Source organism: Dunckerocampus dactyliophorus, chromosome 10 (assembly GCF_027744805.1).
Source record: "Dunckerocampus dactyliophorus isolate RoL2022-P2 chromosome 10, RoL_Ddac_1.1, whole genome shotgun sequence".
NCBI lineage: Eukaryota > Metazoa > Chordata > Actinopteri > Syngnathiformes > Syngnathidae > Dunckerocampus > Dunckerocampus dactyliophorus.
In genome coordinates, this window is record NC_072828.1 from 11,161,357 (window position 1) to 11,182,979 (window position 21,623).

The following is a 21,623-nucleotide window of genomic DNA, read 5'->3' on the forward strand; positions in this document are numbered from 1 at the left end:
GTTCACCACTGTTCCATGTTTTCGCCATTTGTGGATAATGGCTCTCCTTGTGGTTCGCTGGAGTCCCTAAGCTTTAGAAGGGTGGGGGAGAGAATCACTTTTTCACACAGGGCTATGTATGTTTGGATTTTTTTCCCCTTAATAATAACAAGTTACATTTAAAAACTGCATTTTGTGTTTGTGTTGTCTTTGACTAATATTTACATTTGTTTGATGATCTCTCTGTTGAACACCTTCGAGATGAACTAGGTTCACTTTTATCTAAGTACAGCAAGCACGAACTGTAAAAAAAAAAACAAGAAAAAAGTGTTCCTCCATTCCAGTTTTATTTATACAGTGTGTGTTTGAGAGGGGTGCTCATAGACAATATTGTTTTTTTCTATAAAATATATTATTACCTTTCCTAATATAAATCCTCAAGTTTCATCTGATAAGAAGCAACTCATGTTCAAGTGTGGACCAAGGCAGTCGGCTGGCTGTGTCAAGCAGCTCAAAATGCACTCAAGTTGTAGAAATCACATTCTAATAATCATAATAAAATAAAAAAGACACTTTACAAGCCACAAGTGGAGCGCTCCCATAAGACAAGGGATGGGTGATAATGATAATGGATCCTCTGAAGAAGCAAACACTGTTAAAACGAGGCAGGCAGCACGAGAAGAGTGTATCAGCGTGTGTGATTGACACTTTGTTACTCCTCCCTATTTGTCTTGTCTTTGAAGGAAATGCTGAAAGGCCATCATCACACCAGCTCACTGTGACCCGGTCCTGTGTTGAAGCAGTCTGTGGAAGACACCATCAGCTTCAGACAAACTCAACAAATGACAGGTACTGTTTTCATGCAGTGGCATACACAATACATCCACTGCATCATGTTTGGCTTACATATGGCATTTTTGACACATCATTGCTGTCCAATGACTAGACTACGCTGTATCTTCAAAAGCAAATAACCACCAGGGTAAAAAAAAACAAACAAACATTGTAATGAGCTGCGGCTTTGTGCAACCTCCTGTTTTTTTTTGTTTTTTTTTTAAATCAATCTGAAGTATCATGAGTGGTCAGCATCCATCAGATTTATCTACCTCTGCATGGGGTTTAATATGTTGTTTGTGCTACCCAGCAGTTGGTGTGAAAACTTTTGTTTACCAGTATTCTTATCAGATAATCCACATTGTCCTCCATGTTTGGTCGAAAGATGAGCTAAACGATTCATAAAAACATGCAAACACCGAGATTTACATTTCCTGTCCAATTTGTAGTGTTTTTTTTTTATGAAACATTGTAATTTTAAAAATCCTGATTTAAAAAAACGATGGTAATTGGACATGGCGGGCTGTCACTGGACAGCAACAATGACTGTTGGCCGTTGCAGGTTCACTCCAAATCAGTAGGGGGCAGCATACTTCCAGAACAAACATCAGCCAATACACTGAAACAAACACACACATGCACAGACTGGCACACACACACATATATATGTATAAAAACAAACATATACCAGACAAGTCCAGTGACTTATTTCTGTTTTGGGGCAGTCTAGGTTTTTTCTCAGGGGGTTTGCGATTTGGGGGCTTCTCAATGTTATTGGGGCTTTCCCTGTCAGTGCCTGAGTTGAGACATGAAGGACAGGAGGCATGAAGCAACGTTATAGCAAGGTTAGATATACACACAGCTCGACGTGTACACTTAGCGGACATAACATTAGATATACTACAGTTGGTACCTATCTGTCATTTACTACAAGAGACCATGATACCTGCGTCACATGACATCGCTTTTCGGCTCCGTTGTGGCTTCACGGGCGCCTGCGGTCTCAGTCCTTCTTCGCCTGAGTGAGGTGACAAAATAACATTGGCATTAAAAGCTGTGGCTCTTGGCAACCGCCTGATGTTTTTTTTTACTAATGCCACAAAATTGAACTGCATTTGAAGTACACTGAGTGGTCATCATCCAGCAGTTTTATCTACCTCTGCATGCACTTTCAAATGTTGGTTGCGCTACTCTGCTGCTGGTGTGAAACTCTAAGTTACACTTGCCGTACTGTTGTTTACAATGACTTTGTCAGCGGTATTAATGCTGTCTGAACAGTTTGCTCCTTACAGCTATTACAACATTGGTTCTGTTGCTGCTGTTTTGTGCGATACACTTGTTAATAAATGACCATGTGGTCAAAGGGAGCTGCTTTTTCCGTTCTACTTTCTCATGTACTCTAAAACTAAAAATTAAAATTAAAAAATCACATTTCAAAAATGTTCTGCCTGCTTCCATCATTACGGTTTAGGTAAATAAATAATATAATGAGAGCATTTTTACAGTAATGAAAAGTGTGTATTTTTATGTAATGCAGAGCAACAACAATCCTTTATTTTTGTTGTTACATGAGAGAGTGTTATTTTCACCTCAGGTTTTGACAAGCATTGTGCAAAATAGGCTATTTATAGTAAAATGAGAACATTGACACTGCTGTCTTTCTGATTGTCACCTACTGTCCCTCAGCGCTTTTAAGGGGCTGAACAAAATTACAAAGAAATTGAAATCGTTTGGAGTGAGCTACCAAACTGATACAAAAGAGGCTTAAATTAGTGCATGTTGATCATGCATGCTGAGTCGATGGCTGCTGCACTGACCTTGACTTGCGGCTCTGTCCGGCAGCCCGAGCAGAGGCCTGCTGACAGGAGGGGGCACGGGGGGAGGTGGCAAGCTCCTATCCATGGCTGATTCTTTTGGGAAGGTCACATATGAAGTTGTCTTTGGCTGTTTTTCCCCAACAGAAGAAGAAGACTTGAATCACAAGGGCACATTAAAGATCCCTATTATGCAAAAGTGACTTTTTAATGATGTTTTAACAGTATTACTGTATGTGTCCCTAGTCATCTCCCTCACTTGTTTTTGCCACATTTAAGAGAAGAGGCACTCAAATGCTTGCTTTTGAAGTTGCGGCTTTTCATGACTCTGACTCGCCCCTAGCTCGGTGAAACAACCCCTCTGTATCCGCCCGCAACTAAAAAAAACCCCAAACAAAGCAGGCTTCGCTATAGATCTTAAAATGCAGCCTGCAGCTCTGCCAACAATCGCTCAGTCGGCTACAGATGTGAGAGCTGTAAGTTCAATTGTTTTGGTTTTAGGCTAAACTTGCATGATGAAATGTTGCTGTTAAAATGTGATGTTAGAGCTGTAACTCACATAGCTATGGTAGTGTTGCTAATGACTGTTTCCTCCTGTTCCACTCCTTAATGCAGTGGTTCTCAATTATTTTCTGTCACGCCCCCACTGGGGGACAGAAATGTTTTTGCGCCCCTCGATTTGAAATACTATTGAGAAACTGATAATATCTATTTATCTGCGTTGTAAAGACTGAACTCAAAACTGAAATCGGTGAAATGTAACAAAATTGAGAGCAGTGAAGCATACAAACGTATTCAAGAGTCAAACTGCATGTTAAGTACGACAAATTCATACATGTTGGCAGGTCTGCACTAGAAGCACTACCTTAATGTTACGTTGTTGTATGTGATGCAAAGTACTTTTATATGTTCTAAATCCCAGCATGAAGGCTAGATTTTGGACAGCACACTTCCAAATTCACTATTGTGGGACCTCTGAGACTCATTTAAGATGTCATAATATGGGATCATTAACTTGCACAATATAGAGTTTAATAGTTGACCTGCACCTTTTCAGGAATGGGGGGCGGTTGACTCTCTAGATCTCTTCTCCTTTCTCGCTCTAGCTTGTCCATTTTTGTAAAATCCTTCTCTGCATCTCCGTCCTCCTCTTTAGGGACACATTAAGCAGAATGTTCAAAAAATGTTTTACAAAGAAATCATTTCGTCATTCATTTCTGACCTTAGACGAAACCTGCACTTTTTTTTATTTTGCCCATCACCCATAATCCTTATGTGAGACATGAACACACGTCTTCCTCTTTTCTGTGCCTTATAAAGATATACAAACAGAAAAAAGAGACGGCTCATTACTGTATGTATGGGAACCATTTATTGCGCCTATAAAGCCTTCTGAAAAAGGCTCCAAAAAGCACCAACAAGGCTCCATTTACATGAAATGTCACGTGCATATTAACCAAGCTACATCGACATTGTTACAGTATATCATTATTAACATTGTTAAGGCGATCGAACTACATTACTGGCACACTGACACTAGCAACTAGCCTCACCACAGACTCGCCGGCAGCGCATCAGCAACGCCTCAGATAATAGCGGTCTTTGTAGGCCTCAGAGGTATGTCCCACTGCATGCAGTAATGAGTAAGAGTCTCTTTATCTGTTTTTATATCTTTTGAACGCACAGCGACGAGAAAGGCGTGTGTGTTCATGTCTCACATAAGGATTGTGAATGACGGGCAAATTTAAAATAAAAAGTGCAGTTTTCCTTTAACATTAAAACACGACATATGTCCTACCAGGTAGCGTGTCAGAGCTCTCCAGTCGATTTCTCTGCCTCAGTTTGGACAAGTTAGGCTTGCTACTTTGAGGTGGGGGTTCGGGTTTTGCCCCACAGGGGGCAGGGCGCCCTGTGTAGGCTCCTCCTATGCTGCCCCTCCATCCTTCAGCATCTGGACTTAAACGCCTTTCCCCTTGTGAGTCGACTCCGATGTTTACTTCCTGTTTAGGCGAAGGCGTTCTGTCTGAAGGGTACGGTGGCAGCGGCCTTTGAGCGAAATGAAGTGCCTGGGCCTGTCTGTCCGTCCTCCAGCCACTTCTGTCTGTCCACTGAGGGTCCGGCTGTACGTCCGTCTGCTTGCCCTCCGACCACGAGCGGTCTATCTGTCTGCCGCCCATCCACTGTCTTTCCATTTTTCTGTCAATCTGCCACTGTGTATGTCTGTCCACGGTCCATTGTCTGTCCACTTGTCTTCCCTCAGTCCACTGCCTGTCCACGGTTCTCGCCTCTCCGAAAGTTCTTTCGTGCAGTTTCTCGTCCGAGCGCCGTCTCTCTGACGATTTCTCCGCGTGTTGATCAGTCCGCCTGCCGTCCATCCAAAGATCCGCCGCCTGAAGCACCTCGCTCGTCCTCTGCTTGTCGTCCGCCCAGTACTTGTCGGCCTCTGTGGACTGTTCTGGCACAGTGTCCTTTTCAGATCGCTGGCGAAAAAAGAAGGTAGAAGCCACACAAACAATAATTGCAATGATTTTGAAAGTTTTAGTTGAAGGTCCAAATGTGAGGTGGGTATGCAGTGAATGTACCTCAGTAGGAGAGTAAAAGGGGTGTTTGCTTCCTCCCACACCTGGGTGCGGCATGCCCGGCACAGGCGGAGGACTCAAAACAAGAGTATTTTTTCCATCAGCCACGTCTCCGGGAGACCCAGCTCTGGTGGAGGACCTCGGGGGCTGAAGGAGAGTGTAAACGTTCTCTGTGGCAGTCCTGAAGATAAAACACAAAAGCACATCAACAGCACAACTTACAGCATGGGGCATCCCAATTGTCAAATGTCATTTGTGGCGCCCCCTGTGGTTGTTGTCAAAATGCTTAGGGAAACATGACTGCATACAAGTACATGTAATACAAATATCCTCAAAGTTTTATAATCATTACATAAATAGTCAATGACTTATGGACAATTAATAGCTAAGTCTCACATGTGCCTCTGCAAAGATGATTTGCTTGATGGCGCCCATGTTTTGTAACCAATTGCTCAAATTTTACACACACGGGCTTGTCAGTGCCAAATTTGGTGGTGAAACACCCTAAAGTTACAGTGGGTGTTTTGTGGAGCGCAGTGAACTGTGAGAGAAATTTCAAGTCAATACGACTTATGTGAGTCAAAGTTTGGGTGTTGAATGACAGCGCCACCAGATTAAGGATGCGAGCCGCCGGCTGTCATCTACACCTGTGTACACACGCTTCCTTTACTGTGGTCAAACAAAATGAGCCGCTTGGTGTATTTAGAAAGATGAGGGAGATATTTTTCAGGGATCATTAAGATTCATGGCTGTCCTCAAACAAACCATGAAGCACCACAGATTTGATAACAATGTGGAGCTGAATATCTTTTGTGTCATAAGACCTCATTTCTGGTGCTTCATTAGAAACACTGAGTTGAATGTTCAAGGATGAGAGTCTACTGAGAATAAACAGCATCTTTCACACAGAGATCCGGTGAGCCAGCCACCTTTGCCATTAAGACAGAACCTAGCAAAGCGTGATATTGCACTTCTACGCAGCGACACGGCATTCTGTAATCAGGTCATTTCTGCAATGATGCAAAAAATACTTGGTGGACAGTGGCAATTGCTTTCAACACAACAGGTCAGAAGTGAGTCCTTAGTGTTAAAATTTTAACTCTGGTCCTGGCATTGCAGCATTCATTTATCCACGACATACGTTACCTCTAAAGGTGGAAAATCGCTGGCTTTGTGTTTTAGGTGATAAAGCAAATTAGTGTAATTTCTAATAATATATATTTAAGTTATTTAACTTAATTTTTGGAATGTGCTGTGGGCCAATAAAAAAGCAATCTGCAGGCCGAAAATGGCCCTCGGGCGCATGTTGGGACGCTTCTGGGGTCAACAAGGAAGTGCAACAAATCCTTTACAATGGGATTGTAAAAGTTTGTCTCGATAATCTGGATTCAATTTATTTGATCCAAGGACAACTTTTGTGATAATAGGATACAATTTAATAAATATGATTCAGTTAAATGTTCACCCACAAGAAAGGAATGGGATGGAATGAAAAAAAATATCTTAAAATGCAACTTAAAAAAATAAATTATAATACACATTTGCAAATAAAATGAATCAAAATAAAACTATATTTAATGGGGATATTGTTTGGATAATACTGTAGTTGTCCATCATAAAAAATACCAATTTGATATGTAAAAAATGGTGGGCAGGAATTTGTATGGTGGGTATTGAATTATTAAGAAATATAATACAAAAGATCAAACAGAAAAGCCAACAACTTTCCAAGGTTGAAATAATTATTAATATACTGTAACTATAAGTATACAAACCCTGTGGGTGCTGTGGCCATGGTGTGACTCCCATCAGCATAATAGTCGAACTCCGCCTCCTGGTTGGACAGAGTTTGATTGCGGTTTCTGCGGAAGCCAAAGATGGCCAGAACGTTCTTCCTCTTCTTCCTCCTCAGCGAGTGCGTGGTGTGCAGAGAGGATAGCTGACTGGAGAAGGTCAGAGGTTGTATGTCACACATGCGGTTCTGTCTGGAATGATCTCCTAGTATGTCCAAGATCTCAGCGAATTTAATCACGCTGGGTGTTTATCTTCTATGTCGCCTCAACAGCAGCTTCTGGACTGTTGCTAGGCAACAGCTCTTGTTCGGTACACAGTGGTTTATCTTTGCCAGACATTCTTCTATTAAATAACTAATCATTCAGATATTAGGACTTCTGTTTCTGTTTCTGTTACTTAAAAATTACCCATCAAGCATAATTTGCTGCACATCATGATTGGGCTCTGCACTATGCACTGTGAGTTGCACATGTGGAGACAGTGTAGAAGCACTTGCCTATCGGGAAGGACTCTTTTAGTGTAGAAATCTGGCAGTCCGTCATCCAAAGGGCTTATTCCTCCATTTTCACTGCAATGCTGAGCACACACGCAGAAGATGAATACATTCTGTTTTTGACAGGCCACTTAGAGTGGCTTCCTTTTCTAAATGTTCTGCATATAAGCAAAGAAATGTATTACTATCTCCGGTAAAGTGACATAATCCATATGCAACCGTCTAATCTGTATAGATCACCCCTAACTGAGACAGCCGGCACTGCCAGCAGGCATGTGCATTGAGAAATAGGAATGTCAGGAGTAGAAAGTAGGTACTTGGGAGTTAAAGGCTTCCCGGAATGAACGGCCCTTACCATGTCGGCAGGTAGGTATCCTCCTTTGTGCCTCCGCGGAGGCCTCGGACGGACCCGTGTCACGTGATGGAGAGGCAGTCCCTGTGTGGGTAGCTCTGACAGACCCTCCCAGGATGCAGAACGGGATAGCGGTGTGGAGTAGGGTGGTATGGAAGGGGGTGGTGAGGAGCTGGAGTCGTCACAGAGGCCTGTGGGCCAAGACGACGGATATGACATAATTGGACTGGCATGATAAATCCATTTATTGATATACAGTATCACCGTATGCATGTAACTACAGTGGAACCAGTTTAAGTCCCATTTTTGTTGCCAAACTGTCTGTCGACCAACTCATCTTATTACTAAAGTGCCTGCTTAAGTCGACGTGGGCATATATGGTCAACCCCTTTTGTTGATAAACTTTGAGACCCCAAGAGGTGAAAAGTTGGTCCGTTTATGTCGACATATTGTAGAGCAGCGGTCCCCAACCACTCGGCCAGGGTAACAAGGGAAACTTTCAGGCCGAATGATAAAAAAAACCAAAACACACTAAAATAAATCTGTAAATAACTCCATTGAATTTTATGTAAAAGCATAACCTTTTTTAGAAATATGAGCAATTATTTTATTCAAAAAAGAATATGCAGTTAGACATCCCATAATTTTTGCATGTTTATGTTGTTTTGTTTCATTGTGTTAACTCGAGGCATCGATGGTAACCGTAACTAACATTCCGATTCTTCTGGAATGGTTCATTTTTTAAAATTTTGATGCCTTCGTTATTGACAAGCGCGCTGACAGGAAAAAATGGCAGCAGGACACCAACGCGGAAGAAACTGGCCAACAACAAAGAAGGAGAAGCGGTAGGAAGCGTTTGTGTTCGTCCATTTCAAACATGGACAGTGTGCGACAGACTTAGCTAGTTTGGCTGAAATTCTCAACCCACCCCCCACCCCCACCCCGCCAACAAAAAAATGTCGGTGCAATGCAACATTTGCAACGCCATCGTATCATGCAAAGGAGGATGCACCACTAACATGATTAAAACACCTTTGGATTCACGGTGTACCGAGTGCTCTGTTTTTGACACGCTGCGCCGGACTTCTTCCAACCAGTCAGGTGAATATAACTATAAATCACGTTGATCTTATGCCAACATTGAAGCAGCAAACCCATTGTACTTTATACTCCAAATACGGTGGCTAACTCAAATATCCAGCTAATGTAAGGCTGTGTACTTTTTCCGTAGACAAACGACCTGACGTTAGCTCTAGCTTTAGCCAGGAACTTGACCAGACTCTATGCTACTCTAAGTGTTACTCCATTCACTGTACTTGTTTGATCTTCTGCACGCAGGTTAGTAGCACCTCAGTAACATGGTTAAGTTACACTTGGTGTATTCTGCATCATAAGACACTCTCCAACACATAAACAACAGGATATGTGTCATTTCATTTTTTCATGAGCTTTTCAAAAATACATCTACCCCTATGTAAAGAGACTTTGAAACATTGTATCTTCTAGATATATATTGGTTATTATATATTGGTTATTGGTTATTATATATATATATATATAAATAGCCATGTGAGAAATTCATAGTAAAGCAATTTATAAAAAGTTCATATAATTAAAAAAAAAAAATCATGCGGACATTCAGATACTTCATCCAAGATCTTTGGTTAGCGCCCTCATTTAAACCATGCCAATTTTTATGACCCTACCTCTGAAAACAATCGGAATCGAGGATCGTTTGGAACTGGAATCGAAATGAGGAATCTGAATCGGAACTGGAATCGCTTATATTCAAGCGATGCCCAACCCTAGTTAACTCATGCTAGCACACTGCCTGTTCCCACACACACCAAACAGAGATGTTATAATTTTCTCTCTGAAAAATAAACGCCAGGCTCATACTGGTGGATGGTGGATCTATATTCATTTTGTGCTTTTAATTTGATGCTGTTCCTGGCTTAGGTTTACACAAGACATAAATAAATAGCATTAGATCGCTATAATGTATGAAGCCCTACACCCCCATTAACGTTTACCTCAGAGTTGCTTTAGTTCCATAAGGTTCATGTTACTGTTATCAATCATTCTTTCATCATCACATTTGCCTGTCATCAATCATTTCTTCAAAAATGCCCATCCGGAGTTCGACCACACAACCATGAAGTCACTTCTCAAATGGAAAGACAGGAAAAAAAAAAGACTCATCAGAAAAGTTCACTAATGGAGCAATTACTTTCACAGCATGGGGTCGGCGCTCTGACGGGAAAGAGGAGGCAGACGAGCAGTACTCACTCAGCCTGGTGGAGACAGGACGTATCCGTCTTGTTCTTGAGCTGCGCTTCTTAATGGCTATTGTGTCCTGGAAGAGAGGGAAAATACTGAACGCCTTGAGCAATGTTCTGTACAAATGTTGATGATAATTGAACAGGGAGAGCTAAATATAAATAGCGACAAAGAGCTAAATATAAATAGCGATGAAGAAGGCACATGACATTTCTAATGCTAATGCATTTCTATTGAAAGCATAGATGTGCAAAAACCTTCCATTCAGTAAGACGAGCGATGCTGAGAACAACTTCTAAACCAACATGACAGTCCTTAAATGCTTGTTAGTGAAAATCCTGATAAGTTTACTGAGCAACTGCACACCTACTGTATGTTAAAATGACAAAAAATGGACCCTGCTCTAAAATAGACTTGCTCTAAAAAGCTCAACAATATAAGCTAAATGAATTTTGCCGGATGTTGGTTCACCCGGCAACAGTCTTGTCAATGGGTGGTCCCCTTCAAAGGCCTTTATACCCTTGACAGTGCCTTTAAGTCCAACACACAGTCATGGAAAAAATGATTAGATCACTCTTGTTTCTTCAGCTTATTGATCCATTTGAATGCCTTGAACAACTAAAGGTACATTTGTTTGGACAAACATTATGATGATAACAAATATAGATCATAGGAGTTGAATTGAAGAGCTGATATCTAGCAACTTCCATGGTTTTCTTGATAATAACCAAAATCAATCTTACATGAATAGCTAGAGCATTGTACTGCCAAAAATTGAAATCTTATGAGCTATTTTTGTTGTCATTGTTATATTTGTCCAAACAAAGGTCCCTTTAGTTTAGTATCTGGCATTAAAAAACAGCGGGAGCGCTGTGAGGGTCATGTTTTTTTACTTATCCAGTGCCTTTAACACTATCCAGCCGTCACTACTCAGAGTGAAGATGGCGAGTGTGGGAGTAGACCTGGTCTACTCCCACACTCTCCATCTTCACAACATGGACGACAACACCTGACTGCATGGGTTATAGACTACCTCACCAACAGACCACAGTATGTGAGGCTCCGTCACTGTGTGTCTGACATGGTACTCTGCAGCACAGGTGCCCGTCAGGGCACGGTGCTCTCCCCTTTCCTCTTCACCCTCTACACCTCGGACTTCACACACAACTCCACACAGTGTCACATCCAGAAGTTCTCCGATGAAACAGCCATTGTGGGTTGTGTTTCAGAGGGGAATGATCTGGAATACAGGACGGTCATCAGGGACTTTGTCAGCTGGAGTGAGCTTAACCAGCTGCAACTCAACACCAGCAAGACAAAGGAGATGATCATTAACTTCCAGAGGAAAACATCTCACTTCATACCGGTGAACATCCAGGGAGCGGACATAGAGTTGGTAGACAGCTACAAATTCCTGGGTGTTCACCTTAACTACAAACTGGACTGGTCCGTCAACACCCACTCCCTCTACAAGAAGGGCCAGAGTCGCCTCCACCTGCTGAGGAGACTGAGGTCCTTTGGTGTGTGCAGGACTCTTTTACGGACCTTTTATGACTCTGTGGTGGCTTCGGCCATCTTCTATTCTGTGGGCTGCTGGAGAGGGGGCAGCACGGACAGGGACAGGAGCAGAATCAATAGACTGATCAGGAGAGCGAGCTCTGTACTGGACGGTCCTCTGGACTCCGTGGAGGAAGTGGGGGAGAGAAGGATGTTGGCTAAGCTGACATCCATCATGGACAACACCTCTCACCCGCTACATGACACTGTTGTTTCCCTGGGCAGTTCCTTCAGCAGCAGACTGTTACACCCACGGTGTAAGAAGGAGAGGTTTCGCAGGTCCTTCATACCGACCGCTGTCAGGCTCTACAACACCTGCACCACCTGAACCATGTTGTAGTCAATATGCATTCTTTACACTGTACTCTTTACTTGCGTATCTTGCTTGCTGCTGTAACAAGTGAATTTCCTCGCTGTGGAATAAATAAAGTACAAATACAATACAAAATGAACAAGAAACTGAAGAAACAAGGGTGGTCTAATACTGTAGTTTTTTCCATGACCCTACACATATGTATTTATATCGTACACATATCCCGCCTAGAGACATGTCTAGGACTTAAAGGGACTGTCCTCCATTGGTTTCACTCGTACCTAACTGAACGGTCCTTCTCTGTAAGTCTTGGTCCATTTTCATCAAAGACTTCCCCTCTTGGCTATGGGCTGCCCCAAAGTTCTATTTTAGATCCTGTCTTTTTTTTATTGTACTTGCTGCCATTGGGTTCAATTTTTTAAAAAACGTAACATTTCCTTTCATTGTTTTTCCGATGATATCCAAATATATCTACCCCTAAAACACAAAACTGATTCCTTTACGGCACATGTGTTAAACTCGTGCCCTGGAGGGCCGAGACGCTGCAGGTTTTCTCTCCAACCGGTTTCTTCAGCAGTTGATTTAATTGATGAGCTCCTTCCCTCAAACTGAAGGTGTTGATCATTAAAATCACCTGTTTTAGTGACTGGCTGGAAAGAAAACCTGCAGTGTCTTAGCTCTCCATGGCACAAGTTTGACACCCCTGCTTTAGGGCCTTAAAAAACTGCCTCCATGATGTAAAAACCTGGCTGTCTATCAATTTTCTCAATCTAAATGAAAAGAAAACGGAGCTTGTGATTTTTGGTGACACAGTCCTCTCTGGTATAAAACAGTGCTGTAGGCTGTCTTTCATCTTCTGCCGCCCTTTTGTTAAAAACTTTGGTGTTTTTATTGACAGCTCTTTTAATCTTGACAACCAAATGAGTTCAGTGATCAAAGCAAGTTTCTTTCAGCTCAGGATTCTTGCTAAGGTGAAGCTATACCTACCTGTAAACCAATTTGTAAGGGTCTTAGTATGCTCATTTCCTCACATCTGGGCTATTGTAACTCCCTTTACTTTGTCCCTTTACAGTCTTCCATTCATAGACTTCAACTGGTACAAAATGCAGCTGCTCGCACTCACTGGGATAAAACGTTATGAACACATTACCCCTGTGCTTGCTTCACTCCACTGATTTGCTGACTTTGCACTGAGGTCCTGCAACCAGTCTCTTTTACATTGTCACATGACTAGAGTAAAAACAAGAGGAGACAGCTTTTGCAGTGGCAGGCCCTAAATTATGGAACTCTATCCATTTGCAACTCAAAACTGCTCCTTCTGTAGAGTGCTTTAAATCAGCCCTAAAAACGCACATTTATACACTGGCTTTCATCTTTTTTTAATCACGCAGTGTTTTTTTGACTATCTATTTATGTAATTATAATTCTTTGTGTCAAACATTTTATTTGTTGTTATACTTGTTCCTGTTATTTTATTTTATTTAATAACTTGGTACATGTTTCCTATTTTCTTAAATGTTTTATTTTCTTGACCTGTACAGCACTTTGGGGTTTTAAATATGCTTTATAAATAAATCTTGACACTTGAACATTCAACTTGCAGACATACCTTTTTTCACGAGAAAAAGTGGGGTACGCCAGCTGTCATTGGGGGTACGTGAATAAAAATGAAAAACAATTAGCGCCTAACACTCACAATTATGAGCGCACCTGAACGTGCACCATCATAGCAGAAAGACGGAAGGAGACAGGGCATGAAATTCTTCATTACTCTGTGTGAGTTATGTGAATAATTAAGCAAGTTTGATGATTATGTTGTGTATTAAAAGTGTTTAATTAATCTTCAAGGTTTAATTTATATTGATATTTCAATCCCTGCACTGTGAAAACCTGTCAATGTATGTGCGTCAGGACGAGAGAGTGGAGATTCCTCTGAAAATGAGGCTTTATTGCTGCTTATATGTATTTTTGTACTTTGTATACTGCTTTATCATGTTTGTTCATTTGTTCAACTTTCCCTTTAAATTTGGGATCAAATTAATATGCAGATTTAAATCATAGCGATTGCAAGTGGACAAAAGTGAAGTTCAACCCATTTATAGAGTTAGGGGACAGATTCATTAAAATAGCGTCATAAAACATATAGGTACTGCTGATTTTAGAGCATCCGCAAAACCGGTGCAAATTTTATAGGGTTCATATTTTATCTGACACCGGCTGAAATAAAAGATATGTAGGACAAATAATTAGATACTTTATTCATCTCCAAGAGAACTTCACATCTATTTATCAGTGCTCATGTAAAACCTTTATAAAAATTTAACCTTGAACAATACAAATTTTTGAACCACGATTTCTTACTATAAAAATTAATTGACCAATTAATCATGTTTAATATTTCAATTTAATGAAATGTAAAAATGGTTTATGTTTTTTAAGTGTGCGGCGGTAGGGGGTACAAGGCTTCAAGTCAAATGTCTGAAGGAGTACACGACTGTAAAAAGTTTGGGAATCACTGGTGTAGATAATTGTAGGTTACAGCGACAGGGACAGAACCCCTATTTCCTCACAGTTTCCCCTCACTTACTATGCTGGTGCCGAGCTCCTCATCCGTGATGTCCAGAGAGTCCCGGTGCCTGTTGAACCTCCAGCCTGTCCCGTCTTCGCACATCCCCTCCCAGCGTTTAACATGACAAGACACCTGTCTGGTCTGAGATGGGCAGCGCTGTTAAAGTTTGGCCTTGCAGCCTCATAAAATCTTTTACAAGTCCGTATTCACCAGCGTCTTGTGGGTGGCGTAGAGCTCCTGCAGGATTTGGTCGACGATGGAGTTGGTGAGATAGGAGACCACGGAGAGCTTGACTTCTCTGCGGAAAATAAAGACAAAAAAGCTGAGAAAAAAAATAATCAGTTGTAACAACTCGTCCCAACAGTCTACAATTTGTCTCTGTCATTTGTGGGTCTTGAACTTGCATCACCCAATCCCAAATCCCATGTTCTTGCAGAACGAGCTACCGCCATTAATAACATGACTTACCTAAACTGCAAAGAGGACAAGGTGTTAATTGGAAGCAGGCCTGACTAGGACAGAACTCATCTTTTACACATGACAATAAAACTCTCTTTTATAACAGGTTAATTTTTTTAGAATGACTTGTGAGTGCATGAGAAAGTTATTTTTGACCACGTGGTCATTTATTAACAAGTATATTGCACAACACAGCATCAACCAAAACCAATGTTTCAATAGCCTTAAGGAGCACCCTGCTCAGCCAGCATGAATAGCACTGATGAGTTCATTGTCAACAACAGTACGGCAAGTGTATGCATGTGTTTTGTTTAGTGGTACAACTGACATTTTAAAGCGCATGCAGAGCGAGACAATGCTGCCGGGCGCCCATAATAGTAACAGACAATGCTGCTGGGCGCCCATAATAATAACAGCTGTTAATGGCAATGTTCTTTAGAGACCTGGGCTTAAATTTTGACAACGCACCGGGCGACTACAGGAGACTCTGCAGTCAATTGAATTGCATTTACAGTACTTCTGCAACTCGTCTTACTCTAAAGCTCGGTGAATGTCCTGCGCTGCTCGTTCCGTCAAGGCCGTGCGGATGGCGGAGCGTGGGATGGACACACGCTCCGAGACAGATGAAAGTGGCGGGCTCAGCTGTTCCGCTGCAGCAGACGACAAAGGACAAAGCTCACGGCAGAGAGACACCATGGAGTCGACAATCACCTGCATAGAATGCCACCACTGAGTATCATCACTTTATTAACACATTATGGTGTAAAGGAGCTATGAAGGCACCTGAAGCTCCTTGTCTGCAGCTTTGGCAAGATCGCCAGCCAGCGAGTCCAGCTTCTGACGCACGGGCCCTTCCACGGACAGGACGTGGGCCAGCTCACACAGGGAGGGGTACAGCTTGAGGAGGAAGTATGCATTCATTTTTTTGCCAGTGACACAAGCACACATGGCCACCTTTCGTGAATTTCTCATCGCTCACCGCACGGGAATTCCTAGCCTCCTTCAACACTTGTTTGGCAGCTTGAATGTCCTCCACCTCTCCGACACCTCGCAGCATGCACACCTGCTGCTGGACACGTGCACACAGCCGCTCCATCACCTCAGAATCACAAACACACACACAGGCAGGAGAGTTAAAGGTAATAACAGCAATACTGTATGTGTCCGAGAACATTCGCTTTTGAAGACCGCCTCTGACCCGCCCCTACCTAGATGAGCCCGTGTACACACCCACCACTTTTTAAAAATAAAATTTTGCTACACATCTTAAAATGCAGCGTGGAGCTCTGCCAACTGTCCGTCTGTCAGCTACAGACGTGGGAGCTGTAAGTTTCATCATGTTGTTTTTCTTCAGTGAATAGGCAAACCTAGCATGATGTCGCGGTTATAATGTCAATGTAATGTTAGCACTGTAGCTCACATAGCTATGCTAGTGTGACTAATGTTTGTGTCCTTTCCTACTCCTTAATGTTACGTTGTTTGATGTGATATACAGTATGGCGTCTATTATGTTGGACGAGTGCGGAGTTACAGTGTATAAAGTGCACAATAGCGCTTCTTGGAGCCGCACACTGTTGGAGATAGGCGTGGACAAACACAGCTCATTAGCATTAAAGCCAGAGACACACAGAATGCTCTGTTCCCGGTAGGAGTTAATAAAAACATTTTAAAACTGTCTAAATTCCAGCATCAAGCCTTGGACACGTATTTAAAATTGTTTAAAAAAATGGTATAACCTTTAAACACACAGTGGCTATACCACACCAGATCCACAAGAAAAAGCTATTATGCTATCATTACCGACTGACTAGCAACACTGGTCTTTCAAATGTGTGACCAGAAAATAGAATCTGCATTTGAGTTCATTTACATTGATAGTTATACTAGCCTACCGACAGTAATGAAATGGTCCCTCTGTTCGTTCCAAATAAAACCACCCAACTAAACACCACCAGCGCTACCTGCTCGGCGGTGCTGGTGACCAGGCCTTGGTGCAGTCGCAGAGCCTGACGCTGAGAAAAGCGCTGAGTCTGGTTGTTCCTCACTAGAGCCCGCTGGATCTGTGCATGAGTGAGGAAGCAAGGAATTAAGCTCTGCAGTCAGAGGCAGCGCTCTTAACCAGGAGGGTGCCCACCTTGGTCAATGCCTGCTCCGTCCTCTCGGGAGTGCTGCGGTACGCCTGGCTGATGTCACTCAGGGGAAGAGGCATATACTGCAGGGTGAAATTACTGAGAGAGGATAAAATATTACTTCATAATCTTATTGTCACAATTCTATGTCTTACATGCATTTCACACAATATGCACCTTGCTCAAGAGCACCTCAGCCATGAATGTGTGGGCAAATCATTCTTTGGTCAAAGATGAGCATTTAAAATCATTCCTCCACAGTTGCCTCCATATTTAAGGGTTGGTTAAGTTCAATATCCCCACTGGACAAGCTCAACCCATAAATATTCCACTTCACTACGGAGTAATGCTCTCTTCAAGTTGGCCTGAAGGAAAACTTGAACCTTTAAAGATAGGAAAGTGGACAGCAACTATTTGCTGGGCTCATGCTGCCGATTTGGGCTGAGGCTGCATCTATGTTAAAGCCCAAATAGTTTATCTAGTATTATTACATCTACTTTCAAATGACACATATCAGATGGCATCAACAAAAACGCAAAAAAAGCCAAAGAAAAAGCAAACCGCATTTGTGGAGATAATCCTTCAAGTCAGAGCTATTCAACTGGCGGCCCTGGCCCAAGAGTTTTGTTCAAAACTTGGGCCTAACATTTTTGCAGCACAGCACTGTCACCTAAAGGATCATATTTTTTTTTGCTGCATGTTCTTGAAAACAGCAGAGTTCTCCTGCCATATAGAGGATCTCTGACTAGTGTTTTTTGCTGTAGGTTTTTAAAAACAGCAGAGCACTCCAGCCAGAAAGAGGATCTTTGACTTGCGTTTTTTTGGTGTTGTTATTGTTTCAGTGGAGCCTGTCATACAGAGGATCATCAAATAGCTTTTTTTGCAGTGGGTCCTTAAAAAAATCAGAGAACTTGTGTCATATAAAGGGTCTTTGGCCAGGGTAAACGGTGTGCTTCTGTTTTATGAGTTTTTATGACTAAACAGGGACAAATTATGACAAATTGTTGGTCTTTTGTGGGTGTTCGACTATTCTCTCGCGATAAACATAGAAAAACAGATGCTTATTCTTACTGTTCAAGTGCTCGGGCTACATCCAGAAATCCGGATGCGGAGGTGTTGTTGCGATCCCATGTCACGCTCCTGCAGGGCAGAAGTCGTGTTGAACACTACCACATCCTTTTTTAAGTCAGACAATCCCACTGCTGTGTGTGTGTGTGTGTAACTACATCCCTTCACCCTATACACAGCTTTACCGTAACGTGGTGTTGATCTGCAGGGCTTTGCTCAGCATTTTGGCGCCAATGTCGTCCATGTTGTTTCCGCTCAGATCCACTTTTCTCAGGCAGGTGTTGCTGCCCAGGGCGTTGACCAGGACCGTGCCTCGAGAGCGGAGGCGCGAGTCGGTGAGTGACAGAGTCTGCAGAGCCTGCAGATGAACACAGGATGTGCATTGGAAACACGCGTCGACACGACTTCACATACTGCATGTATGAATTATTGATTATATGTGTGTGCAGTGACATGGAGAAGGGGCAAACACAGCAATAATTAATGTTGCATTTTTGCTACAGTTTAGTTTTGTTGTGAAGGGACAATACCATACAGAAGGGTATACTTCAGAGTAGCCAGTCTAAAGCTTGCATTGCAGTATAGATTTACTATGCATTGAAAATGTGTGAACACCCAGCCATTTTTGTCTAAATAGCTGGCAACACAAGTGAGTAGCAAGATAATTGTGTTTCGCCTACAGTCGGCATTGTGGTGGTAGCGTCATTCTGGGGCTGCACAAGTGCTGCCAGCACTGGGGAGCTGTAGTTACAGTAATTTTCAGTGGAAAGTAAATCTACACTGCTATAAAAGCTGTACACTGACCAAGAGTAAGTAAGTAGATCCATAGTAAGTGTAATTGCATATACAGGATATCCAATTGGGAGTAGTATTCATTTGAAAGTGCTTGACCAGAGGAAGAAAAAGTGAATAAGTCATGTATGCTATCTTCTGTGCATTTGAGGTTTTTTTTATATAATAATAAATTCATGGAGCTGCTATCTAGAGCCACAACAAAAGTTATTGGCATTCTTCTCGGTCAGTGTTACCCCTGCACAAAGATATAGGACGGTTATTCCGTCCTCACTCACACATTCCTCCTCTTGTATGAGTTGCACCAGTTTCTGCAGGACTTCATCCAGAACCCTGCGGATGTAAGACGTGAGACTGAATGAGCTGACGTTAATTATTACCATTTCCTGCAGCTGCACTCAGAGCAGCGGCGTATGAAAAAAGTGAAGTAGAGTGAACAGAACCGTTAATTCAGGCTGGCATATGCTGCACTCCAATGTGTTGTTTTTCTCTTTTTTTGCATGCATGCATACGCACAACTGAGGCGCAAATAACCGCATGAAAGCGAGCCAAGCAGAGCACCGGCAGCACCTGTTTTTGATGTTGAAGTTCTTGCCGAGATGAAGGTGTTTCAGGGAAGAGTGTCTGGATAGGGCTGGCAGCACCGTGAGTAAGTCTGCATCCAAACCTATCAACACAAGCACAGCTCAGCGCCAGGACAAAACAAGAAGGAAAAAAGTCAAGGTCAGAGGAGAGAGGTGTCGCCTCATGTCACCGGTGTACCGTTGTCGGAGATATCTAGAGTGCCGATGGAGGAGACTCTGGGGAAGAGCTCCTGTAGAACAGCCGCTCCTGCAGATCGTAGCTAAGATAAGAAGACAAGCAGAGGATGAAAAGGACAAACAAAACAAACACAGTTATTCATTGAGGGTCACTGTGGAGTTATTCATGTATATATATATATATATATATATATATATATATATATATATATATATATATATATGTGAGACTGGATGGATAGCTGCTGCTATGGTCATTGGTATGAAGCACAAGCACTTTTGCTGAAGAAAATGGTCAAGGATGTCATTAAAGGTCACCCAATATGCATACATTACTTTTAAATGATGTTCTCTGACATGTCCCTAGCTAGATGAGCATGCCCTGTGTATACACCCATCACTTTGTTAAAAATCAGACGTCATTGTGCTAATATGGTAGGACAAGACTCATAACTCATAGACAAAGCTTTTACAAGTTGTTTGATATTCTGCACCCAGGCAGAATTGCTGTTTAAGTGCCCGCAGCATCACACACTCACTAACACATAAACAACAGCATATATGGAAATGTTTTTTCATTAACTTTTCAGAAGTGAACATCTTTTGTGAAAGTGTTGTCAGGTGAAAATAGATATGTGATGAAGTCATAGTAAAGTTGATAAAAAGTTCATATTAGGGATTTTTTGGCTTCCGATCCGAGACTTTTTTTTAATATTGTTGCCGACCCAATCCGGTACCGATCCCTTTTTAAAATTATGTAGTAATAAGCTTTTGTTACAAATATGAATTTGTGGAATTCAATAAGGTTATGAAAAAAGCTCTTACAAGCATTAAAAATAATGCAACCAAACTATTGCTGAATTTACTTTTTTATTACACAGCATGACCAACAATATTGTTTGGCTTTTGTAACAAACCTCTCTCAGTCAGGTCCCTAATCCTATAAAACATCCAATAAAAGTCCATCCAATAAAAAATAAAACTGGAAAAAATGGGCGTGCAAAAAACTTTTAGGGAAGGACTAATCATTCGACATGGTCACAGATCAATTTGTGGTGTGATTTTGAATAAATATATGTATTTTTTCTTTTTTGACAAAGTCTCTTCAATGCAATAGTAATTTATTGACGGTCCCTAGTATAAACAACCAGCGGTTACAGCGACACTTCCCGTGCAAGCTCCCCGCACAATGACACAGCAGTCCAGGCACAGTGAGGGGGAACTACCGCTGTAGCTATGGAGCCCAATATCCAACGTCCAACGTGAAAGTAACTTGACCACGGTGATGTTGCGTTTTCTTCTTTTTGCGAGTGGCGGGAGTTGAGTGGCAACCAGCTTTGAGGCGCATTACCGCACCTACCATGTTGGGATGTGGCCTAGAGTTACCAGCGTTATACGGCAACCGGATCTTCAAAATGCAGCGGATCGGCAGCCAATCGGGGCATCCCTAGTTCATATCATTAAAAAAATTCATTGGGAAGTTCAAACATTTAATCCAAAAAGAACTCTGGCTTATTTAAACCATGCAAACTTTTATGACCCTGCCTCTTAAAAGCATCGGATTTGAGAATCATAAGGAACTGGAATCGTTCAAATTCAAACGATTCCCAACCCTATCCGTCAGTCAGCTACAGACGTAGGAGTTTCGGAAGTTTGATCATTTTGTTTTTTTTTTGTGAATAGTCTCACCTCGCATGATGTTGCTGTTGAAAGGTGAATGTACTGTAATGTTAGCACAGTAGCTCACATAGCTATGCTGTGTCGCTAACGTTTATGTCCTCCTGTCCCATTCCTTAATGTTACGTTGTTCTGTGTGATATACAGTATGGTATAAATGTAAAAAGTGAATA

At 42.0% G+C, this 21,623-nt stretch overlaps 1 protein-coding gene across 3 annotated transcripts in view; it reads right to left on the bottom strand.

Moving 5' to 3' along the window:
* Nucleotides 1–313: 313 nt before the first annotated feature.
* LOC129188654 (capping protein, Arp2/3 and myosin-I linker protein 3-like) overlaps nucleotides 314–21,623 on the bottom strand; it is a 40,221-nt gene continuing 18,911 nt past the window's right edge. For 2 of the 3 annotated variants that reach the window (XM_054789494.1, XM_054789496.1), the window contains 23 exons: nucleotides 19,775–19,856; nucleotides 19,583–19,679; nucleotides 19,291–19,345; nucleotides 18,406–18,578; nucleotides 18,224–18,292; nucleotides 17,158–17,251; nucleotides 16,985–17,083; nucleotides 16,003–16,122; nucleotides 15,807–15,920; nucleotides 15,559–15,734; nucleotides 14,775–14,862; nucleotides 14,583–14,705; nucleotides 10,135–10,201; nucleotides 7,849–8,036; nucleotides 7,497–7,576; nucleotides 6,982–7,149; nucleotides 5,210–5,387; nucleotides 4,426–5,107; nucleotides 3,677–3,777; nucleotides 2,631–2,757; nucleotides 1,760–1,831; nucleotides 1,502–1,609; nucleotides 314–783 (listed from right to left, as the gene is read on the bottom strand). In XM_054789494.1, coding sequence (XP_054645469.1) covers nucleotides 743–783; nucleotides 1,502–1,609; nucleotides 1,760–1,831; nucleotides 2,631–2,757; nucleotides 3,677–3,777; nucleotides 4,426–5,107; nucleotides 5,210–5,387; nucleotides 6,982–7,149; nucleotides 7,497–7,576; nucleotides 7,849–8,036; nucleotides 10,135–10,201; nucleotides 14,583–14,705; nucleotides 14,775–14,862; nucleotides 15,559–15,734; nucleotides 15,807–15,920; nucleotides 16,003–16,122; nucleotides 16,985–17,083; nucleotides 17,158–17,251; nucleotides 18,224–18,292; nucleotides 18,406–18,578; nucleotides 19,291–19,345; nucleotides 19,583–19,679; nucleotides 19,775–19,856 — 3,102 coding nt within the window. In that variant the 3' untranslated portion in view covers nucleotides 314–742. The remainder of the gene's footprint in view (nucleotides 784–1,501; nucleotides 1,610–1,759; nucleotides 1,832–2,630; nucleotides 2,758–3,676; nucleotides 3,778–4,425; nucleotides 5,108–5,209; nucleotides 5,388–6,981; nucleotides 7,150–7,496; nucleotides 7,577–7,848; nucleotides 8,037–10,134; nucleotides 10,202–14,582; nucleotides 14,706–14,774; nucleotides 14,863–15,558; nucleotides 15,735–15,806; nucleotides 15,921–16,002; nucleotides 16,123–16,984; nucleotides 17,084–17,157; nucleotides 17,252–18,223; nucleotides 18,293–18,405; nucleotides 18,579–19,290; nucleotides 19,346–19,582; nucleotides 19,680–19,774; nucleotides 19,857–21,623) is intronic. The other variant, XM_054789495.1, reaches the window with a different exon arrangement.